Source organism: Falco cherrug, chromosome 10 (assembly GCF_023634085.1).
Source record: "Falco cherrug isolate bFalChe1 chromosome 10, bFalChe1.pri, whole genome shotgun sequence".
NCBI lineage: Eukaryota > Metazoa > Chordata > Aves > Falconiformes > Falconidae > Falco > Falco cherrug.
In genome coordinates this window covers 31860221-31885082 of record NC_073706.1, presented here as the reverse complement: position 1 = coordinate 31885082, position 24862 = coordinate 31860221, and the positions used below count along the sequence as shown (strand labels likewise).

Below are 24862 nucleotides of genomic sequence, written 5' to 3'. Positions count from 1 at the left end.
GACTGAAATACAGTCTGTGGATAACAACTGTCTTTAGAGTGGTGCCACTTAACCTGAAAATTGTATCTGTTCCTCTGACAGTATGGATTTCTAATTTTCTTTACCATCCTGTTTTAACAAAGCTTTGAGATAGGAGAGCATCTTAGTGCCACATGTCGTAGGTGCCTGGTTATAGTACATGATTTCAGCCCCAAATATTTTCCATAGGCAAGGTTTGTTTATTAACTGAACCCCATGCTGAGATTCAATCAATCTAATACAGGCTGAGTTTGAACATTCAAACGTATGTCCATACATCTTGGGCATATATCTTACATAATGATGTTGGCCCCAGACATCTTTCTGGATTTGTTTATGTCTGTTATGGATTCCCCTCATTATCCATGCTGTTTGAGGGATTCCCTATGGATTCAGCCAGTTTGTTGCATACTTTTTTAATTTTATGCCAAACTGAATGTTCTGAGTGGCAGTTTATATGGTAGCTCCGTACAGTTTCCTCTCAAATCCAGAGATGAATGCTGTGATTAAGGTTAAATAAAATAATACAGAATCCAACATGCTGCAAAAGAGTATGTAAGAGAATGCCCCGGGAGAGTCAAGAGGATCATAGAAGTCATGTGAATGATAAAACATTAAGATGTTGACAACTTTTCCTATTTCTTTTCCTTTTAATTATGGTTAACCATTAGAGCAACAATTCCGTGATTTACAAGATCTTCCTTATTGAGCATCTTTAGTAATAACGCTGGGAAAACTAATTTATTAAATTTCATCAGAGTGAAGGGATGTTTTAATATGCCAGTCGCTAAGCACATCTGTGTGTGCACACAACTCCCAGTAACATTAATTGGAGCTGCATATGCAGATCAGCCGGAGAACAGTGTCTTAAATATAGAAAGCAGAGATTGGTATGGGCCACGCTCTGTGCTCAAGAGGATGTCCTGCTCCACTGAGTGGGGTTTCTGAGACTCCTCCTGCAAGACAAACATTGCCCTTCTCATTTTCGATGTATAGTACCCATTTAGTTCTTGCGGGAGGGTTTACTAGGAGTAATATATGGCCAGGAGAAACTAAGGCTAAAAGACAGGTTTTTCTTATAAAGCCTTTGCATTATGGAAAAGGTTGTTTTCAATCTGAAAACTCAGATTTATAAACACTTAATTCATCAGTTCCCTATGCCTTTCATTTGAAATAAACAGCCAGCAATATTATTTTAAAATAAGGCAGAAGGTGTAACAAAAATGAAGTAATGTTTTGAGAAATATGTGATTGATGATTAAAAAACAGAGAGAGAAGGGGGGTGGGGGGCGTCAGTCCGGCATTCATTAGTCAGGCAAAACTTCTGTTTGAGCGTGCATTAAGTCAGGAAGACCAGACAGTGTGTCTGGAAAATTATTCCTTCCCTGAGATGTAGTCTTTCAAAAATATTCGCTTGTTTCTTAAATCCGAAGGCATCCTTTGACTGACTTAGTTATTTTATGTCTATTGATGCTAAAGAAAACAAAAGAAACTTTAAAACCTGGAAACATAAACATCATTGAACTACCCACTCTAAAATAGAAAGGGGTAGGGGGGAGAGAGAAAAAGAAAAGAAAGAAATCACAGTGGATGTTTTCCAGGAGGGAGCATGCTACGCTGCGTAAAGGGGGCTAGTGTAACAAGAAGTCATCTATTCTTGATTTCTTTAGACAGCTAGAGCTTTGTGCCTTGTCTAGTTTCTACATTTTAAGAGCTTGTTCTGTGTAGCAGAAATAATACAATAAATGGTTTTAACCACATTTGTCTCAGCTAGACAGTCTGCTTTGTCAAAGATTGCTGGTACAACATAAACAAATTATGTGTTTGTAGTGCTTTACAATGAAAGCCTATCTAACAGAGCGGAGATTGTGTTTCGGCAGCTGTAGATTTAATCTCCTACCTGTCAGTTAAAGCAGGCATTTCCTGAGCAGATAAGGCCTGGCTGCAGAGGGGGGAGCAGCCACAGCTGGACAAAGGGTCATTGTTACGGCCCCCTCATTCCATGTAGATTTGCCCGTGCATTTCATCCCCGCAGCTCGGCGCGCTGGGGTCGGAGCCAGCCCTTGGCGCAGGGTCGGCGGGCAGAGGGGAAGGGACCTGCTGCTCGGCTCTGTGCTGTTGACTCCCACCGACCGTCGAGCCCAACTTTGAAAGCAGCGTCACTCTAACGTGAGTGTGATCATAGGATTCATGGCAAGGATCTGTTCGCAAGCCGAAAGTGCGCTTTATGTAACGCTGGAGTCCTGACAAACCGGGGAAAGCCAGAAACCGGGAGGACTGGCATTCCTTCCAGAATATCAGAATCCTCTGCAGCAAAGGCAGCCACAGCAGCGCGGATTTCTGTCTGAAGTGTAGCTGTTGCTGGGGTTTTAACACCCAAAGTTGCACAGGAAATACCTAATGCTAATTTTAAATACGAGTTTCCTCGTTTTCTTCCTTATTTTACCTTTTTAATGATTATGTTCTTTCAAAATGTTTTTGTAGATGAATCATAAATGCTGTGGAGAGTTGAGGAGCCAATGTAACTGATTTGAGCCAGGCACGGCTGGCGTAGAAGAAAGCAGGCTGTGTGTATGTTGCTGGAAGTTCAGAAACTCCCAAATCTGCAATAATTCCTGTACACCTAGCGGTGGCCATCACCTCAGTCATACTGTGCAAACACATGGCTTTCTTAGAGCCTTTTCTGAGTAAAGATGGTCAGGTCATGTGAAAATCTGAGGAACCCTAGGAAGAGATGGAACAAAATAATTTTTGCATGCAATCGGTGTTCTGGTTTGACTTTGATCTCTAGACACAGGAGTTTTGTGCATTAAACTAGTTCTCTATGTAACTGCCTTTGATAAGCCTTTGTGTTTCGATCCAGACACTCCACAAGAGTACTGTGATTTCTGGAAGTTATCTAGGTTACTCTTCTGCATTCGATTGCTTTCAAAATCATACAGAAACAAAAATATTCCCACTAGATGTGAATATCTCCTCTGACCCAGTCTCTTGAATATTATCCATTTAGGCTTGAGGAAAAAACATCGACACTTGTCTCTGTGATAAAGAAAAGCAAATTCACAGAGGAGTGAACACCTGAAGAACTCAGCCATGGGACTGGGTGGGATGGGAAAGGTGTCTCCTTATTCGCACCTGTGACTCACCTCCACCCTTGTGTCCTGCCGGCATCCAAGCGTTGGAGGGCTGAGCTGTGTGGCGCTGGCACGTGCCTGCTCAAAAGCTGATTTTTCAGCATGAATGAAAAATAATTCTGATTTTTCAGCAGAGGGTGTCCCTCATTAGCCATAGCTCTGCAGCTTGAGTAGCTCTTTATACAACGGTACAGCAAGGTGTAAATGTTACAAGCAGCGGATTACAACGGAATTGGTTTCTATCCGCTATGCATTGTCGCTTCTGCAACTGAAAAAGAAATCAAGGCCTCTTTGAGCGTTTACCTGTGTAAACTGTAGCCGTAATAGTGTCCTCTGAATGGGTCTTTGAGCCTGAATTAACTAATAATTGCAGAGTATTCAAAAGCGCCAACTGCTTATAGTTACAGTACAGTATAGTTACAAATCTTCCATCAGTGAAAATACAGAAGGCTTTAAAAAAAAATATGCTGATCAGCAAGAAATTCTTCCTGTAGTGAAGTAAATGGCAGAGATGTTAGCATCAGTGACCCCCTGGATTTCATATATATTCTGTGTTCGTTTAATATAATAGAGCCCCCCCAACCTGCTCTTTTTTTGTACCTTTTTTACCTCTATAGGGCAGAAGGAGTTTTGATCAAAGGCTTTGAAAGACGTTTCTGTTTTCGTTCCCACTTCTGCTGGAGCTGTTCTTTAAATTGAAAACAATCTTGCCTTTAGCAGCCATCAGTGTTGCGGCGTTGGATGCTATTTTATACTGTACATTGTAATTAGTTTCATGTTAATAATCAGTGACGGCTACTATTTAAAAAAGAACTCTGTCTTGAAAGGGTGTGGGGGGAAAACTCTGCTTGAAAGCACCAATATGAAATGCAAATGTTAAAGCATCTCTTCTTCTAAACTTTTCCGTCAACAGGAAATTTCAATGTACTCCAAAAATCTTGCACATTTTGATATCACCATAAAAACATAAGCTAATAAGGAAGAATTTCTGACATAATTTATATTTAGATTTGAGCTGAACTAATGGAGCTTCCATATATAAAATATCAACAAGTATCATTAGGCTGCAATATTTTTCTTATTTTGGCATGAATAAGACAAGGTGCAAATGAGAAACATACATCTTCACTAGTCTTTGGAAATATCTGAAATAATTGACTTGCTCAGTCTTCTGTGGTGGCTTGGTGACCACTAACTGTGACAATTTGCATAATAGTCAACTCTTCACTTCTGTAGAGAGAACTGTCTGTATCTGATTAAAATCAGGACTGTTTTAGTTCTCTTGACTTTTCCAGAAGTTGCAGAAATAGAGATTTGCTGTTATGCTTTAACCAAACAAATGCACACATGGGTATAACAATATGCTGAGTTTATGCAGATTTTACAACACAAATCTGAATAAAATACCCACTAATAGACCCTTAAGGAGTAATAAACACACATGAATTTTCCTTAGTTGCACTTTAAAGTGATTTTAACATACTACTAGACCTTAACAATAATATTTAATTGACAAGATTATGCATTTGTATGGATTGAAAAGGTGGTAGATCTCTAATTCCAAATGAACTATAAATTCACTTTTGCATAACATGTTTTATTTATTTCTCTATAGCAGAGATGTTCTCCATCCCTCCTAGTGAGAGTTTCTTAAAATACAGACAATTTAAATAGATTTAATTACCATTTATCATACTCTTAACTTCATGAGATCATCTTTACTTGAATTCTGTATTTCCAGGTAGTCAAGGAGCTACATAAAAACAGGGCAATACAATGAGAAGCTAATGGAAATGAAATGAGAGCTAGTGTTTAAAACTGTTCTGTTTTCAGTGTGGTTGGTAGTGTTTTTCTGTTGCTCCCTTCTTTATTTCCCAAGTAGATGAAATTTAGGTTTAGTTCATTTAAAGTTTCCAAGTAGTGAGGAAGAAAAAATAGAAAATAAGGATTCTCTGTCTCGCTCTGTGATCATGGCTGCAATTTTCACATTAATGTTGTGGCCGCTGCAGTAGTCTTAAATCACCAAATCGTGCTGAAGCATTGGACAAATGGAAAAAATGATAGGGAAAAGCAAGAAAATAGCAGTTACGATCCCTTTACAAATTCAGTAGTGGGCTACATATTTTTCATAGTATTTCCCATATGAAATGTTCTCACTTTGCAAGTCTATGGTATCTTTTTTGCAGTTTATTTGCCAACACTTCCCCTGGGATCTCATTGGCAGACATTTTCTTTGTGGCTCATGTACTTTCAGTGAGAGGAAATATTTTTCAATTAGACTGTAGATAATTAGATGGCAGATAAATTAGAACGTAATATACCTCCCTATATAGATAGAGCTCCAGTGATTCTATATTGCTAACGGGAGCAGAAAGTAGTCTGAATAATTTCCAATGTGGGAGCTATGTCAATGCAATTTTTGGTGTCTTAGCTACAATGCAGTGCCTGCGTGATCACTTTGGTGTGTTGGAGCCCACCTTCCTTCAGTCGCCGTTCCTCCTCATGCGGAATCACAGTTGCTCCCCTGGCATTATTTAGCTAGAGGGGATTTCTCACTTAAAGTGCTTGGGTCCACTCTCACCTATTGTCTTTACATTAAAGGATGTAAGGCATTGATGGCGCATTAATTTGAAGCCTTCAGGGTTTATCAGTTCCATTTCTGAGCTCAGAACAAAAGGCCCAGCCAGTGCTCGCAGAGTCACCAGACCCTTTATGACAGAACTGGCCAGTGAACCCAGCCATGCAGGCCCTTTGCTTCATCGGAACGGCACTAATAAAACAGCTGGACCATTCGATTATGGCCAAAGACACCTTCTCATTTTTTCACCACAATTCTTCCACAGTTTTTCAAAACAGATCACGTTGGGGACCAGAAAAGAGCTTTGTCCTGGCACAAGTTCATTACAACATTGGCAGATTTTGGGAGGAGACTTAGGCCCAGGCCTGCCTTAATCTTATACAGAGCTGCCTTTAAGCATTTAAGTCATCCCACTAATTTTCACATCTATAAGTTTTCATAGAATAAGTCCCTGCTTCTTTGTGCAACGTGGTGTTTGCTTTCTTGCGGAGTCACCAAAATAACCTAATCAAAATAAAAGTAAAATTAACAGAACTTATATTTCTTCTCTTAGAAAGAACAGTCAAACCCAAGTTTAGTTATTGAAAAAAATAAAATTCCAACGGTGGTATAAAAATTATAGTGCCAGGTATTGCATACAGACTATTTAAAATGCAGATGAGGTAAATACATATAATATGCAGGGCATTAAAAAACTTACAGTAGTAGTCCTGGGGGCACGAATACTGCTTTCATGGCCATTAAGATTTTTTAAATGAATCAGTCTAAAATGTCACCTGTTGAGCTATCACTTATAGCCATTATGTTCTATGTGTAATGTGTAAGTTTATACAATATGTATGATATGTAAACAGATATTGTGACTGTTCTGGAAATGCACATTCTTACCTGGTACACTGCCATTACCTGGAAACTCTTCTGTTACGCTGTAGTTTCTAATTGAGAGAGTAGAAAATTTCAAACACATTTTTACTATGGAAATTAAAAGCCTAATGACCACAGACAGGTTAAAGTTGTAGTCTGGCTATCCCAAATATTCAAGAAGTTAACAAAATCTTAGATAGAAATTAAGTTTAAACTATGGAAAGTTTAAACCTGCCTGTGAAGGAATTAGGTTCTCACAGGGGCTGCAGCATCACAAGGACAAAAGGCACTGTGCATCCTGTGCTAAAGAAAAAAAACAGTCAGTCTGGTAAATTCAAAGATCGGTTTCTCAGCTAACATGCGTGGGAGCAGTCTGTTAGGTTTGATCCAAATCTCAACACTTCTACAGGATGAGAACAGGGCCCAGAGATTTATTGGTGGAAGAAGTGAGGGGCAATGGTTTTAAATAGTCTTGTTATTATTCTGGGCAATTAGGGCATTTTTGCCTATCACACACTTTTATATTAGTGCTGGGTGTAATAAAAAATATAAAAAAAAGCTTTATGGAAGGGATAAAATAGAAAGCTGGTGCTTACTGTCTCTCAAAAAGATGGCACTCAGTTTTCCCCTTTACTGGAGTAAACTGTGCAACAGAAAGGCAACTTGTCAAGTCTGATCTTGAAAAGTTTGCGAGGAATTAATCCACCGTTATAGGGCGGGATTTACTTCTGCTCCTGAAACCTGTGATCCTCGCAGCTAAGCAGGAATGTGTGAGCTGCCTTTTTGCTTGCGGTGCTGCCTTCCTTTTCTCTGAATGCCCGTACTTCCCCAGCCTCAACGTTAGCTGTAGAGGCAGCTTTGGTTTTTAAAGACAGAACACCCGCTCTTCCTTAGTGTCCCTAAATGTGCTGTGTTCCTTTACATAAAAGAAGCAGATCATTTTCATCCAAGGCATTATTTTTGTATGACATACCGCTTTGGCTTCCATTTTCCGTGCAACAACGCTAACCATCAATGATTTTTTAACAAGGAGGATTGTCCAGCCAACTTCTGAGATTAGCATTCACATGACTGCGGGACAAAGCACTGCAGATTTGCCCAGCTTATCAAACAGGCCACCAGCTTTTATTATTTCAGGGAGAATCAAATTGGAAGTTGCTTCTTGAACTAATCAGGGCTGATTTGCTCTAAAGTTGCTTCCTGACTTAGATCTCAGGCAAGGAAGTGCTGTAATCAGTTCCCAAGGGCCATCAGAGTTGTGATGGGATATTAAAGGAATGGTACACTACCTTTTAAGAGTTCCCTAATCTTGGTGGCTTCTCATGTTTAACACGGTTAAACCTGAGCTTGTTGTATAGAAGCAAAGATTAAGTTTACGAGGTAGCTTTATAGAAGAGACGTTTTTACTCGAGTCTGCAGAAGTGAATTTTGGAAAGAATATACTTGGGTTTCCTCCAGGCTTTGTACAGTTCAGTTAAAGATACAGACTAGCAGAATTGTTCAAACCCAAACATTTACTACCCGTCACCAAAAAAAAAAACCCAAAAAACCCCCTAAAAAAAATCTTCATGAAAGAGAAAATGAGTCCCCCTGAGTGTCACTGTTTGCATATTAGCCCATAGTACGGGCTCTGCCAAGTTACTCTCTGACTGACTGCTGCAGATGCTCTTTCTCAAGTATTCTGAGTGAGATCTTTAGTGCAAGTCTTCGGGGACAGACAATAGCACCTGTTCCTCACAAGACAGCAGCCCAGTTAGTCCATTCATGTATCTTTAATGAAGCTCTGGGGCAGATGGCAAAAAATGGCATCATCAACAACTTAGCACAGAGGAGACAAAAGGGGAAAGGGCCGATCCAACAATGCACTGGTTTTACGAATGGGGAGAGACGGAGTCAGAGCATTTCTCAGGCATCTGCTACAGTCTTGGTTTTCAGAAAGACCTGAGGAACATCTCAGCAATTAAAATTTCTGGGCATGTAGCCGATTTTATGAAGTACACCAATCAACCCCTCCTCCTAATTTCTCCCCCTCAGTAAAATAATAATAATAATAAATAATAAATAATAAATAATAATAATAATAATAACAACAACAACAACAACTACTACTACTACTACTAATGATAATAGTAATACCACCTCAGGAAAATAAATTGTCAAAAATTAAGGTGACTACTGTTTTTTGGCATTCATTTAATTGCTTTAATAATTTGGTGACCAGTGACACTTGTACATTCTCTTCCTTTTTAATTCTTATTTGTGCTTTTCAGTTGACGTGTGCTGAAAATTGATACCTATGTATAAAATAATTCTGGGTGAAACCAACACTTGCCTAGAAATAGTACTGAATATGTGGGAGAGGGAAGATCCATGGGAGGGAATGGTTGCCTTTTGGCATGGGCTTTTTTCAGTTGGTGTAAGTGTATATGCAAACTTACACTCCCAAATGTAAGCCACCTTTAGCAAAAGTTACATTGATCTGTACAGGCTAAGGACCTGATCCAGCATTCAGAGTAGCACTTCAAGGAAGAATAGCCGGTAGCCAGAACATGGAACTGTAATTCTGTACACTTGCAGAGTTGCTTTTATTTGAGAGTTTAAAAAATGATCTTTTTTGGATATGGTGGAGTGGATCCAACTCCACAAGAGTGCACTGGGAGATAACCACTGTAGGATTTGGTTATTTTATGTTTCAAATGATTTTTATGGCGCTACAGTGTAAGGTATTGCTATGGGTATGGATGCAGCATCACTCTAACCACAGCACTTGCTCTGATCTCTTCTGTGTCTTGGAGATTGTGCTCGTGTCTTATACCTTTGCAACCCCATGGAAATACTTTCTGTGTGTGTTGGTTGATTTTCTTAAGGGATATTTCTTAAGCTTTGAGCCCATTGGATTAGACTGTAGTTGGGAACTACTGAAAATGACTGTAAGTTGCATTGTGTTGCATTTCTTCCAATATATCCTATAGTTCTTTCCATCAGACAAAGCCTGTGGTATTCATTTGTAGTGCTGTAGAGCCAGTGTGAAGGAACGCCACAAAGCAAAACTAGCACGGTTTTATCAGAGGTAAATGCCTGTGCTGGGCACATGGGGATCAACTCCAATCTAAGCAAGTTTAACTCGGATCCTAAAACACCCAGCCAGGCTTACCTCAGCTAAAATGAGAGAAATAGCTGCTCAAAGCTAGTTTCTTTCACGCCCCAGTGCCATAGCAGTAATTGCACAAAGACCTTTTTATTATAAGTTGATTTTCCTGAGAAATGGATTCAAAAAATACTGTAAAGTGTTTATTTTTTGCTTGACCTTTATTAACCTACATCTTAGAGCTTTCCCAAGAGAAGAGCTGTTGGTAAATTAACCCTCATAGACACACACAGTAGCATTTCTGCACTGCATCAATGGCTGTGAAAGTAATGGGGATATGACAAGAAAATTTGGCACTATTTAAACAATGTCATAGGTCAACATATGGGATTTGACCAAAAAAGTTTTTTAGGAATTAAATGAAAAAAAAAAAATTGCTTGAAGCATACTTTAGCTTTTTAATAGTATTTAATGCCACTGATTTATGGTGGGATGAGGGCAAATTTTTTTTTCTGCCTAAACCCTCAATTTCTTTCTATATTTACTAGCTTTGATGTATAAAGCATTATATGTTTGCTTAACTACTAATCAGAAAAATCACAGTCAAACCCTTGGGTACTTCTGGGGTTAAGGAATGATGGATAAAAACTCTTTGTGATCCTAGTCCCTGTCTCTGAAACACGTGTAGCATAAATTAAGGAACTAGGAAATTAACATGTGGATTTAACAGACATGGGTCTATCACATCTCCCATTTTCTTTATGTTGAATACAAACGCTTGTATAAGGTGAAGAATTTTTTGCTTTTGCATGTTTGTGCTTTTTGATACATTTATTAAGGTCAAATTAAATTTGATATAGTAGGTTTTATTCTGAAATGGTCTCTGAATACAGTGCCATAATTACCCAGCTACATGATAGTGCATAAAGCTATAAAACTGCTTAGGCAGACAAGCAATTTATATGTTATAGTGAGGTATGTATGGCAAAGGATGTTAGTTTAATTGGGAGCCAAGATGTTGGAGCCTTAAATCTTAGGAGCTGGGGTGTAGACTAGAAGACTATTTAATACTGTGGTGAGATTTTGAAATAACATACCTGAGTTGTTGGTATATATATGAACAATACAATGTTGTAAGGCCTCAGAATTAAAATTACCCTAAGGACATGAAAATCTGAACATCAAAGTAGCTGCTGCAGTATTAGGTTACTTCTAAAATGCTTGTCACTCTGCTGTCTGGGACCAAAGATGAGAAAACTTGTGAAACATAAATAGAAATAAGTATCATTCTTCTTTTTAAAGAACCTACGGTATGTTGGAAAGGTTTTGTACCTTTTTACCTTGTGCCAGGACAGGGAATATAAATTAAAAAAAAAAAAAAAAAAAAAGAAAAGAGAGAGAGAACTAGGAAGAAGTAGGAAAACATGCAGTTGACTGAGACTGTTACACCTTTGACACTGAGGGAAAACAATGTTAGTGAGGGCTTTGATGTGATAATGTGAAATTGGCAGGGATTACATTAAGGCGAAGGTTCTGTGGGACTGTGTGAACACAAGAACACTATCAGTACTGGAGAAATACCTGTCAAGACAAATTTGTGCTATTTCTGATCAGAGGCTCTCTTCTGTTTAGCAGGTTCAGGGTCACATGCCTCCGCTCATGATCCCAATTTTTCCACACGACCAGCGGACGCTGGCAGCGGCTGCTGCAGCCCAGCAGGGATTCCTCTTCCCCCCAGGAATAACTTACAAGCCAGGTAAGCTGACAGGGATGTGAAGGTATTTAACATTTTAAGATACTAACTGTAGCTTCTTGTGTGATTTGTCTCATGTAGATGATATGCAACAGGTGCAGCTGGTTGGAAATAATGTGGACTTTTTGCAACTCCACTTAAAAAAACCTTCTGGTTTGAGGGAGGTGGGTGGAATCTGGTTATTGAACATCATGGTGGTTTTACCTTTATTTCCCACAAAATGATTTGCTCTAAATATAATGGTGTGCTCGCCTAGTAATTTGCATCTGCTCTGCCCTGTGTCATTATACAAAAGCTACGTATCTGTAATTAATTCTGTTATCTTCATTATACTTGTCTTTTGTGCCAAAATTCTTACTCTTTTGTTTGATTTTAATCTGAATAATAAAAGGTTGCAGTAGTTCAACAATCCCAGTCATCATTCAGACTTGTAACAGGTCACATAACCTTGCAGTGAAATATGTTTTGAGATGATTTAGCAAATGTTATGATTTCATTCTTTTTTCCTCCGAGTTTACAGGACTCCTGGGGAATTCAATTAGGGATATAATGGTTTGAAGCTACTTTCAGAGCCTCCTTGTAAACAGGGCTTTAAATGTTTAAAGACACGTTGCCAAAGGAATTCAATGTAGGAAGATAGTTAAGTAAATAAAAGTCAACCTTATTTTCATTTGTACATTCTTTGTAAGTGACCTCAGTCCAGAAGCAGCAACCTTATTTTGCTCGTTGATAGTATTCTCTGTCAAGCTGTCTTTAGCATATTAACCTGATAACTATTAACTCAAAACATAAATAGTGGTTCCTTTTTTTTTTTGACATTAAATATGAAATGTATAAAGTAAAGCATTGATCCTGCTCCCACTGATGTTAGGGGTGGTTTTGCTGTTGACTGCTGCAGGATCAGGGTCAAACTCAAAGTAAAGCCTCATAACAGATGATGTAAACAGCAAAACAGCATTTTGCTGGTTTTTTTTTAAATTAAAAGCCAGGTTGAACCTAAAATCTTTTCTAGCAAGTTTACTTCATATTGGATGAAGTGAGGGCAAGCAAGATCTCAGCATTTCCATTTGTCCCACTCCCTTCTGTCCTTAGTTTAGAGGATATTCCTTTTTACACACAGTCTTTGTCCAGTGATTATCTTACTTTCCAGTTTAGAAATCCTGAAGCTCTTTTACAAACTGGCACGCTGTATGCAGGAACCTGTTAATGGAGCTCTGAAAGGCAGCTAGCTCTAGGTGGCACGGGGCGATGGTTCTTCACACACATCACCACCTCACAACAGTTGGGGACCAAAGTGGAGAATGTTTTGTCTCCAAAGACGTAACAGCTGCCCATTGTGGAAATTATCTACGACACCCTGGCTAATACCTTCCTTCTCAGAGGCGAGAGAAAGCATGTGCTTTAGTTTCCTTGCTTTATCTATTTTAAGCAGAGATGCTTTCTGAATAGTGACTATTAATGATTAAGTTAATATGTCAAATCACGTCATGTTGATTTTGGCACTGTAGGCTACTTGGTACCATAACAACTCAGGATGAAGAGTACCAGCATGCTTTCTTGCACACGGACAGATTTCTGCACTTACTCTAAAGTGTTCCTTACAGTACCTATCCTAAGACTTTGTCGACCTTGTACTGCTTTACCTGTGATCTTATTGACCTCATAGCAGAAGGTGATGTGGCTTTAGGGCATTTTTTTACTTGCCAGAATGCAGAAAGGGAGATCTATAACAAATGTTAGAAGAACAAAGTGCAGGCAAAAATCAAGGCATAGATATCTCAGAACACAGCTAAGCTGTTTGCTAGTATGCTAGTGGTTTATATCCAGCTGATACTAGTAAAGACCAGAAGTCACAATGATTTGATTATACCCAGAGGCTTGCAAGAAATGAGAATATTTGTATTTTTAATATATTAAATTCTACAGCATATGTGGCAAAGGTAGCTGTGCAGGTTAGTAGTTTCTGTTGGAGAAACATCATGGGGAAAAAAAGCCATAACTACACTTGGTATTGATTAATTCCTATTTTTGGCACTCTCGGCACAGTAGTTAAGGAATTAATGAAACTGGAGATTAAGCTACACTCTTTCATAGAGAGGGTTCTTCAAAGTATTTCTGAGGAATATTTATGAACTTGACTGCTACTACCTGTACTCTTCTACTTTTGTGAGACATGAAACTTCCACCTCCAGAACTATCGGTTTAGACTCGCTCATACTTCATAGGAAAGATAGGAGATGGATTAACCCTTCAGACACTTACTGTTTTCTTTTTTGCTTGCCTGTTTAGTTTCTGTTTCATTTTGCTCTAGTTTGGTGTGGGTAAACCTGAGTTTTGACACTGCCGGTTTTCCTTGACATTCAGAAAGCACAGTGAGAGGGATTTCAGTAACAGGAGCTGTGGGAGCTGAGTACTTTGGAAACTGTGTCGTTTAGGGAATGCCAAATATTGTGTGCACAGTCACTTAGTTTGCTTTGCCTGCAACACGGGTTAGATATAAGCCAGTTCTGTCTTGGAAGTGGCCTACCTAGTGTTAGTGACAGTGCAGCCCAGAGAAGGAGTCCTCCTCGGTGTACAGGCAGAGGTGTGATTACACGCACACGTACGTGCAGATGTATCTTCAAGGCTAAACGGGAACCCATGTCATGGCTGTTTAGTTCAATGCCAAGGTAGCACTTAGCGAGTACTGTTGCAAATCTACACACAAAACCGATGCCTTGAAGTAAGAAAATGGCATTTGTCTAACAAACTACATGAGGACATGCCCTTAATGGGAGGACCTATATAAGAGAGGAGAATTTATTAGGTTCTGAGGCCCTTCCAGCACACACCTTAGTTGCTCCTGAACCCCTGAGCTCAGAGTCGTTATGAATAGCAGACTCGAGGAACTGCTAATATACAGCTATGATTTGTATGAAAGCCTGACAAGACAGGGCTCCCTACTGCCTGGCAGGATCTATAACATGAGGTGGCTGTAACCCTCCCCCCCCCATATTTTGGAGCTCTAGGAGGTGAAACAGGCCAAAGTTAGCAAGTGCTGATGACAAGTAATAATTACATTAGAAAAAAAATCCCCAAAGCCCCATGCTTCCTTATGTATCTCAAAGTCATGTAATATAATTTTCCGGCATGGTAAGTACTAATTGAGAAATCAGAGCTGCATAGACCACCTAATTAATTTTTTATACATATTTCTGTATTTATACTGTATACTGGATTAATTAAAACTTTAGGGCGCTGTGCATCTCAAATGACTGTTGTGACTATTGACCTGCAGGCACTTGACGAGCCTCACAGAGTACCTGGTTGTGGGGGTTGCCACTTATTCCAGTGGGAAGCTGAGAGTGGCAGCTGTTAGGAAGCTAATACTTGCCCAGAGATGCTATGCAGTTAATATAATTATTTTGCATTCCAAGTACAGCAAAGCAACTGTGCTGGCTTTCTGACTGTGACCACTATACTTACTACTTGGAACTGGTGGGTAACATAAGTACCATTATACCTCCTCTCCCAGTGCAAATTTATCTTCACTTAACCAACCACACGCGTCCAGGAAAAGTTAGTGGGCTGGAGTATCCTTGAACATGATTAGTGTGTCCCCATTAGTGCTCTGGGTCAAGAGGAGAAGAGAGAGTGGGATAAGGAGGAAGACAGTTCTCTCCTCCATGTTGTAGCCTAAAGTATTACTTCCTTCAAGTTTTTTGGCTAAGAGGGAATGGGGAAGGAGTATGATGACAGGGTAAAGAGGTAAAGTAAAGCCGGGCAGGAGCCAGACCATACCGGGAGCAGAGCTCAAACAGAGCTAGGGTTTGCTCTGAGCAGAGAGTGGGAGGATGCTCTCTGTGCTGGCTGCATAATGGCGGTGCATGTAACTTGGAAATGAATGGCCACTTTTGCTTAATAGTGTTCTGCAAATATTTTATATTGTATCAATTCTTTACCAGATATGGAAAGCACCTCTGAAAAAGATTATTGAAAATAGACATTGAGGTATGGAGATGTAAACATCTATTTAAAAGAGGTTTTAGTGTTTTATGCTGCAGTGTATTTTCAAAGTATTTCTTCATATTTCATACATGAAGTATATAAAGATCAGAATGGCTAGGAAACAACTCCTGTCTGCCTACCTAGGGCATTCTGCTTTATACACAACAATAATTTACAAGAGGTTTTGCTATGCTGGCAATACAATGGAATGTGGAAATGGAGACTGCTTTCCTAGGCTGGTGACAAAAATGGTGATAAATGGAGCCAACATTTTGGCTTGGTTCTGTTTGTAAATACATTGGGGCAAATCAACAGTAACTCCTCTGAAATCAATGAAAGTAAAATCAGGAAAAGCATGACAAACAAAACTGTCAGGCTTATTGTCATCTGGCTGGACCTCAGAACATTGCAATACTGTGAGATATTTGTCATCAAACTAATTAAAGTCCTTGATTACAGTAGCGAATCCACATAACTAACATAATCCTAGATCCGCTGGATTTCACTGATATCCATCATTGCAGTTTCCATTTGGAACAGGCCTTTCAGAAGTGTTTCCTAAAGCTGTAAGGTGGTTTGAATTTTACATAGCTTAGTACTCTATTTTCAGTAGGCTGCTGTTCCTCTTGGCAGGTGTGAACAGAAAGTGTACATCAAATCAACTGTGTACTGAGTTGGCTGTGTATCTTTGCATGGCAGAGGTGCTGCATGAGTCTTGTTTCTAATGGAAATTCCCCAGGACTGAGTTAAAGTCTGTCATGTGTTCCCTGTTGGGTTTTACTGGTTGGAACAAGGAATTCGTAACCTCAGGATTTGTTGTAGCAATCCATATGTGCCTCACTCCTAAATGTTGAGGTAAGAGCTGGAAGTGGTAGTAGGCAGCTGAACATTTTCAACTGGGATTTTGCACTGAAGTTGTTTACCCGCAGACAGACTGTTGTTGGGGCAGCCGAATTTGCTGTGACATGCGGGTGGCAGTAAGGCAGTGCTGCGGCTCACCCTGCCCAGGACAGAGGCAGAACTGAGGCAGTGTCACAGACAGGGAAGATGCTCCGTAGTACTGCCTTAGCCAGTTGCCTCTGTTAACATCTTCCTCGATCCTGATCCCTCTGCACAAACAAAACGAATGTCCTGCATGGGAATTATGCAGGAGTGGGCATCTGTATCCTCGCTGTATCCCACCAACACCCTTAGGTACTCATTATGCCCTGGAATCTGTGAGCTCTTACATCTCTTCCAACTTTGTTTCCTGTTACACTGTGAGTACACATGGAGAGTGTGCAAGTGGCAGTTTGAGATCCGTGTGTGAAGAGACAGATTTTGAGTTACAATCCCAAAATGGGGAAACCATCATCAAAGCGAAAGCTTTGCAAGTCAGGTGAGGAGAGTCAGCTTATGCCTTACCATTGTGTTTTAGGAAAGGCAGGTAATAAAGCAACACCTTCCCCCCGGGTCTTGCAAGAGCCAGACATCCCTCTTTCCCCACAGCTCATAAAGCCTTGATCTGGAAAGTAAGTCCGTACGTCCTATAAATAGAGTCCACTAAGCTTCATTGCTTCACCCAAGACAAAAAGAAACATTTACATTATTTCTGTGTAGAATAGCACAGTACAATTGCTGGCTGCTTTTATTCATTTGGAAACGTTGCTCAACCTGACAAATGAAACAGAAGCCTGGCATACTTTTCCATGGCTTGTAAACACCAATTTATATATAAACAACAGCAGCCAAATGTAAATAGACAATCAGCACAGCAAGGAGATTGAAGAGTTCAGTTTGCAAAACATGACAGATTTTCTTCTTCCGGCATTCTTCTCACTCCTGGTTATCAAAGGCCAGCACATACAGGTACCTAACGCAAACCTGTTTGAACATGTTCTGCCGTCTTTTGTACAAATTTAAAAGAATGGATCCTCACGCAAACATTCCAAATCAAGAAACAAATTTGAAAAAAATTGCTACAGTACATTGACTGATTCCTTGCCAAGACAGCTACTGAGAAAGCTTCTTGATCCATTCTTGCACTGACAAAATGAGAGGGGGAAATATGTACCTTCTGTAATTAAAAATTTAAACCAGCCCATTCCCTGCATGCTCGGTTTCCTCAAAGGAGAAAAAAGTACCTTTGCTCTGCTTTTACTGCTTGGTGTCAGCAGAATACTCCAGAGCTGAGAGAGTATTAATTTTGTTCTCAGCACAAAGATACTGCTAACATACCGAGACTTAACCGTAAGTTAATATGTTAAAATAAGAGGGAAAAGGGACGGTGTTATGTTTTAATAACAAATAAACGGCATAACTATAAAATTATTTTTCCCCTAACAAAGGAAAGAACTGTAGCCAGCAGGTGAGCAAGGGAACACTACAGGGTGTGGTAGAGATACTATTAAATTAACTGTGAAGCCAAAAAACTGTGTGTATGTGTGCGCGCGCGCGTGTGTATAAAATATCCGGCTATTTCAAACCATAGGAGCATGACAGCTGTGAAAAAGGAGTGCCGCAGGGAATTCTTTTAGAGTTTGATTTTTTTAAAAATATGTTTGACATGGAAAATGTTTTAGTACAAATAAAGCAACTGGTATTGAACTTAAAAAGTGTATGTGGAGGGGGAGGGAGGAAGAAGAGATTGCTGTGTGGAACAGGAATGAATAATTCATGATATTTAAAGAAAGAATGCCTCCGAAATGTTCTGCAAGGCAGTCCATGCTGATAACTCCGATGGTTTTCTACCCCCCCCCCCCCCGCCCTTTAAAGCATCATTAATTCAACATCTTAGTGTGGTTTTTTTTAAATCGTGTAAGATTTTTCTGAAAGAAACATTATTTAACTTAGATTAGGATCTTATTTATTCAGATAATTTCATATAAATACCAAAGAGATGAGTAGAATTATTTAACCATAAAGAGACAGCTTTAGTACTGTAAGAAAAGGGTCTAGGATGGGGTGGTTTTTGTGGTTTTTTTTTTTAAAGAAAAAACCCCCAACATCATTGCAAACTAAAATCAACCTCATGGAAGGGGGAAAATAAGAGGAGATATTTTGAACATTACTCCATAGGACACCAGTACAATATAGTGTTAGTGAATGCATTGTAGCAGAGCTCCATATGCAATCAGAATCCAATTGTTACTGGACTGTGTACAAGCACATACTGTGCTCAATGGCCTGATGAGGTATTATGGATATGATGCAAAGAGACCTTGTGGATTAGACATGTACAATTTATTTTAAAAGTGAAACAACCGAACATTTAAACTGAGCTGAATACAATAGCACTTCAGGGGGTAAAAAGGAAGAGTTCTGAGGAATCCAGTGTCTGCAAAGACTTCAGCTATTGTTATTTGTTTGAAGGGACTGACAAAAAAAATCTAACTCTTGGAATGTCCCAATTATATTGTTATGGATTTCTGTATTTTCCCTCATTGATACATTCTGCTTTCAGCATGGGAAAGTTCATGTAAAATGGACTGATTATTGTGAATATCAGAGAAGCAGTCTCTTAAAATGTGGCCTGCAGATAGTACGTAACACTGGCTTTAAATAAATAGCTTGAGCCAAAGTAATACTCTATTAAGTCATAGTTTCTGTGTAATTTACCCATCACTGTATTAATTTTTATATTACAGATTACACTACCAAATTATTTCAGCCTTCCTGCATTCTTTACATTGACTAAGAGTCCCAATGGCTCTATGTGATGCATATATGTGGAACACCCATAGATGCTATAAGATGTGATGCTGCAATGCTTATTTTGGATCAATAGTATCTCTTATTTTCTGGAGTATTTGTTGTCCCCTCAGTGCAGAAGGCACCCATTTTCAGTTTCCAGTGAACAGAACACAGAAATTTTAGTGCCTGAATCCTCATGTAACCGAACAACTACCTGATCTATCAACTTCAGTAGGGTCCCAGATCTAGAGAACCATAAAATTCTATTTTGAGCTATTTTAAAAAGTGGTTTAATTTTCTGTTTCTCTATAGCTGCCTGAAAGGAGTTGTCCAAAGACAGAGAATCTTAAAGCAAAACAGGAAACAACCTTAACCTGTGTTAGACCAGCGATGTAGCTTTCCCAGGAAAGAGCTACCTGATACTGAAAAGAAAACCCTGCATTAACCAGGGCTGAAAGTTCTTGGATTATTACGCATTTCTCCTGTTTTAAGAAACATGCGGTGACAACAGGTTTTTTTCCTCTGGGGTCCACTGGGGTTTCCTGGGGTATCTTGCCTGTGTGTCTATGGCCTTAAGGCCCATTTTGTGCCCAAGCTTACATGCGTGGTTTGAGCATTTGCTTTGAAAATGAAAATCACGAGTATCATATTTATGTTTTGCCAGTTTGCCTACCAGCTATCTGCTAACAAAAAAAGTTCCGAGGGAGCATGGCAAGTCCGTGCCCAGCGAAGCCTTTTGTTTTTGCAGATGTTTAGGCTTAGAGGAGTGCTGTGGAGCGCAGGCAATCCTAGGTCCATGTTTGCACTTGTCTGCTGCTATTCTCTGCTCATTGTCTGAACCTGCACGCATTGTTCTCCCGACAGGTGATAACTACCCGGTGCAGTTCATTCCATCAACAATGGCAGCTGCTGCTGCTTCTGGACTCAGCCCTTTACAGCTCCAGGTATGTGCCAGAACAAAAAAATGTGGGATTGAAGCCAACATTTTAAGGGAAAACTGCTAACCAGCTGTATGCTAAATAATACTCTGAATGTTAAATAATTTTTGAGCACAGCCCAGGAGGATTAACACCTTATGTACTTACGGTACTGCAAATATAGCAGCGTGTGGCCAGCCTTGATACTGTGAGTGAAAAACATTGTTCTGTGTGTTTTATATAGGCGGAGTTAATGGTATCTTTTTAATTATATGACCAGTTGATGGGAGATAAGTTCAAAGATCTTTTTGTACTTTATTTTCATTTAGCCTTTCCCCTTTAGCTGCAATGCATTACCTTTAATTGGAGCAGTGAGTGTATCAAAACAAATGTGCGTTATTGGGATTTTTTTTTCTTTTTTTTTCAGACAGTGTGGTGCTGACAGTACAATAAATTGCAAACTCTTTTAGCGTCTGTATTTAGGTAATCTCAGCCTTTCTGTGCATTAAGCTGGTGAGATGCCAAGCACGGTCAGGAGCTTTGGTTTGGTCATTTATTTATTTTTGGCATATATAGAATGAAATGTTGTGAAGGAAAGATTTATGTGCCATATTATTAGCTAGCTTTTTGTGGCAAGAAGTTTTTAATTTCACAAGAAAAGACACAACAATGTCATAAATAATGAAGAAACAGTCAAAAGCTTTCAGAGTTAAAATGTGTGGAAAGGAAGGGACATTGAGCATGAGAGCAGTGGCCATTAAAGATGCATGTAACTATTTGCAAGTAAACCTTTGAAACCCCTGTTTGAGTTAGGTTAGAGTTGGGTTCAGATGCGAAGTAGGAATAGGTTGTGCCTAGAGTAGCAAAGTACTGCCACATTAATATCCAAATATCTGCTTTGCTTACACTTCTGCACTTATATCATTTTCCAGGGGGACCAAAGCAAATTAAAAATCCTTTTGTCTTTACCCAATGCTGATATTCTTCTTGCCGAGTGAACTTAAGATAATTGAGAATGGGATCAGAACTGACTGTTCACTGATGGTCCAGAACTGGTGAAAAAGACCCCTTGAGCTTATCTCTGACTAACCTGCAATCAAAACGTGAAAAGAGAACACCCTGGCACCGCAGGGAAAGTTCTCCAAAAAATACTTTTGGCTCATGGTAATACTATGTTAGGACTGTACTTTGGACAGGCTTCAAGCTGAAGGCAAGTTTTTCAAAAGGAAAATAGCAGGTATCCTTTGAATACTTATTAGAACAAAAATCTCATTAGCTTTAGTGGAGAAAATATTTCAGAGATCACCTTTGTGAATAGAGAGACTATTTTTCCTGCATTTGAAACACAATACAACAAATAGTGAGCCTACACAAGATTGTAAGGCAGAAAAGGATAAAAACTGTTCAACTGCAAAAGAAACAGAATCTAAACCACAGGCATTCACAATTCTATTCTTTTACAAGTTCCATTTGTAGCTTGACCTGCAGATCTATTTGCACATCAGCCTTGATCAGAATCTACAGCAATAGTGCAATTTCATTAATTTGCAGAAATTATAGACTGAGCTGTTAAACATGACAAGCACAATCAGAGAGAAAACAACCAGCAAAGAAAGTGGTGCTAATAAATTCAGAAACATTTGAGTGCTTGAGGGGCCTGAATTTTCCTTCAGATATATTTGTTGTAAAAAAGGGGGTTTGTTCATTCCTCCCTTTTCTATTTTATTTGAATTTCACCTTCATGGGATTTCAAAACGTTTAATGTTCCATGGCCATAAGAGCTTAAATAAAGAGTACTTCACCTTCAGTTGATACCTGCTTGTCTGATTGTCAGATTGGCTGAACTTAATTTTATTTGCCTCTACTGTTAATATTATCTTTGTGTAAATTCCCTAAGCATTCCCTAAATGAACACTTATTTGGGTGTGTTTGTTGGAGGGAATTTGTTGTTATACCTGATGCGTCATGAAGACTGTTAGGGGTGTAGCATTTCAGCTCATTTTTCCATCTTTGCTTCCCTTCCCCCTTCTTTCTCTGTTTTGCTTCCTTTCTTCCATCGACCCCACCCACTTACTTATTTACAGGAATGCTGTGACCATGGTATCTGAGTATTTCCCAAGTGCTTAAAAATACTGATCACAAAACTAATCTCTGTTCCTTTCAGCCAGTAGGAGAAATAGCTAATTCATTTGCAGGTTTGGTTTTGTTTCTACATGTGAGCGTCTGTGTAATATCTGTGTTTGGAAAACTTGGGGAGGGAAAGCTATTTCATGTAAAAAAGCTTTGCGGTAGCTCTAGCATTTCAGCTTTACCAGGACATTATTATTAGCTCCAAAATTATATTCCGTGGTCCATATCCAGCTGCAGTGGAAATTTTGTCAGCTTCAGGCTTATAATCGCTCCTCTGTTTTCACTTAAGTTTCTTAGGGATGATCATGCTTCAGGTAGGAGCAAGCAGCAATTTTGTGTTCTTATCTTTCTGTGTGTTAGGAAAACTTCTGTGGAAGCTCTGAATTGAATAGCACAGAAAACAGTTTACTTCCAGGTACCTCATGTAACTATAGTAATTATTCTGCAGAGGATGTTTCTCTCCTGGGCCATTTGTAATTAATGATTTGCCCATCTTATTCAAGCTGTTTAGCACATTAGCATCCAAATGTATTTTCTATGAACTGTATGTGTGTTCACCAGTGGACTATGTACCTCCATGAGTTAAAAAACTTTGTTGAAAGCATATCTAGGAACTTCTCAAGTAACAAGTTGCACTCTCAGGGGCCTTGCATTAAAAAAAAATAAAAATAATTAAGTTCTTCTTCAGCAACAGACCTATTTGTCCCACCTGCTCTTAAGATTTTGCATTGCATTGATCAACTAGTAGTATAAAATACCACTAATGTTTGGTTGTAGCTTCGAGTAACCTGAAAGAAAGTAGGAATTACTGCACATTTATTTCAGTCCCTGTTCCTGAAGCGGTGGCATGCTCTGCTTTGGGTTGATCTGAGATGGCTTCTTTTTATCTGTATACTGATCTCGTGAGGGTGGCATTGATGATGTTGTTGACAAAAAGACTTGAAGCTCCGAGTTCCACACTTCCCATTGACAGCTCAGCCCCATCCCACCAGTTTCCTCGAAGTTAGCCAAAGGTTTACATAATGACCAAGGTGATAGGACCAAGCCTTGTTAGGACTCTTGGCATGAGGGAGGGTCTTGCTGATGAGGGAACAGTTTACTAGGTATAGTCTAAGAAGAAGGACCAAGCTATTTCTGTTCACCCCTCCAGCTTCAAACAACTGTGAGTGAATCCCGTCAAATCAACCTTCTGCTAAATAGTTTACAGGTATATTACCAAATACACCTGTAGCAGGTATGCATAGTGGTGTGTGAACCAGTTCTGATGCATGTGTGTAACAAAAGCGTGTTGCTTTAATTAATCAGTGTGAGCCGTAAAACCTGTCAATAATTTTCCCTTTGCTCCTCTTTTTTTATAACCTGGAGTTTCTCCCCTTTCCTGTTTCCCTGAATTTTCCCCCTAGTTTTCAAATGATTGCACTGATATTAACTGTTTCTAGATATGTGTGCCCAGTAATCTTGCTAAATGAGTGGACTTGATCATGAAATGGGGTTCCCCGGCTCTCACGGTGCTGGTAGCAGTAACCTAGTTGCTGGGAAGTCTCAGTAGTGGCAGAGGTGACACCCATATGTCCTTACTTTCAAACAAGGAATGATACTATATGGTCTTTATTGTTTAAAAAAATCTGCCTTCATTCTTAGATATTTCTACAAAGCAGTCTATGCAGTAAATAAGGAAATGTCGCAACTCTCTCAACCACGACCGATAAACTGTTGATAGAAATGGAAGCACTACAATGATGCTAGCTGGAGTTATGACTAAACAAAGTGAGCTCTAGGAAGAAAAGCAAAACAAAAAAGCTTTCGTTCATAACTCTTCCCCCAAACTATTTGGGTAATTTGTCCTCCAAAATTTATCGCTCATAACACTTATGAACCTTGGCAAGTCTTAACTATAGTTGCAGCTGTGTTCTTGAAGCCTGCAGTTTTTATACTCCACTTAAAAAAAACCTTAAATTTTAACTAAACACATATTTGTCTATTTCTTTTCTCCCCTCCCACCCCATCCTACTCTTCTATACTCTCTTCTAATTGCAGACAAAGTAAATGACCTTTTTTTATACTGCTGGGTGCAGATCCAGTGTGCTGCTGAAGCATTGCATAGCTTGCCTCAGGGGCACAATATTAGTAGAGGGAAGGCCAAAGAATGCTATTTTTAGTTGAACAGTTCAGCAGATGGAGGCATGAATACTCATATATCTGAAGGTTGAGGGGTTTGAACCATTAATTTTGATAATGTATTTAACCCTGGGAACAATCAGAAACTGTAACTCTAAGGTTACAATGCTTTTGACCTTTAGAGAACAGAGGGCACTCGGTACAGTAAACAATATATTACATTTCTACTTATTCCAATTCTCTCACAGATATAAATTTCAGGACATAGTTGACATTTGCTTTCCTCAGCTATTTTGGTGCTGGTCCTTAAAGTAAGTCAAGAAGAATGTGCAGGAAAGAGGCCAATGTAATGCGACAGTCATGTAAATATGGCCTTTAAATAGCTAAGATGTTAAATGTGGCCTTTTATGAAGAAATATTATTCTCGGGAACTAGAATCTTGGTGACTTATTATTTCAATGAAAAAGTTGTTTTAGTGGACTGCTGCTCTTATGGAGTTTCCTTTATACGTTTTAACCTCAAAGCAATTTTTCAGTGGGGCTAATATGATCTGATAGTGATAGCTCACACTGGAGGTGATTTCGTCCCACTCTGGTACCACAT

At 39.3% G+C, this 24862-nt stretch overlaps 1 protein-coding gene across 13 annotated transcripts in view; it reads left to right on the top strand.

The window, feature by feature from the left end:
* SOX6 (SRY-box transcription factor 6) overlaps window positions 1-24862 on the top strand; it is a 375823-nt gene that overhangs the window by 262146 nt on the left and 88815 nt on the right. For 10 of the 13 annotated variants that reach the window (XM_055722486.1, XM_055722487.1, XM_055722488.1 and 7 more), the window contains 2 exons: window positions 11315-11438; window positions 19959-20038. In XM_055722486.1, coding sequence (XP_055578461.1) covers window positions 11315-11438; window positions 19959-20038 — 204 coding nt within the window. The remainder of the gene's footprint in view (window positions 1-11314; window positions 11439-19958; window positions 20039-24862) is intronic. The other 3 variants (XM_055722490.1, XM_027810471.2, XM_055722479.1) reach the window with 1 other exon arrangement.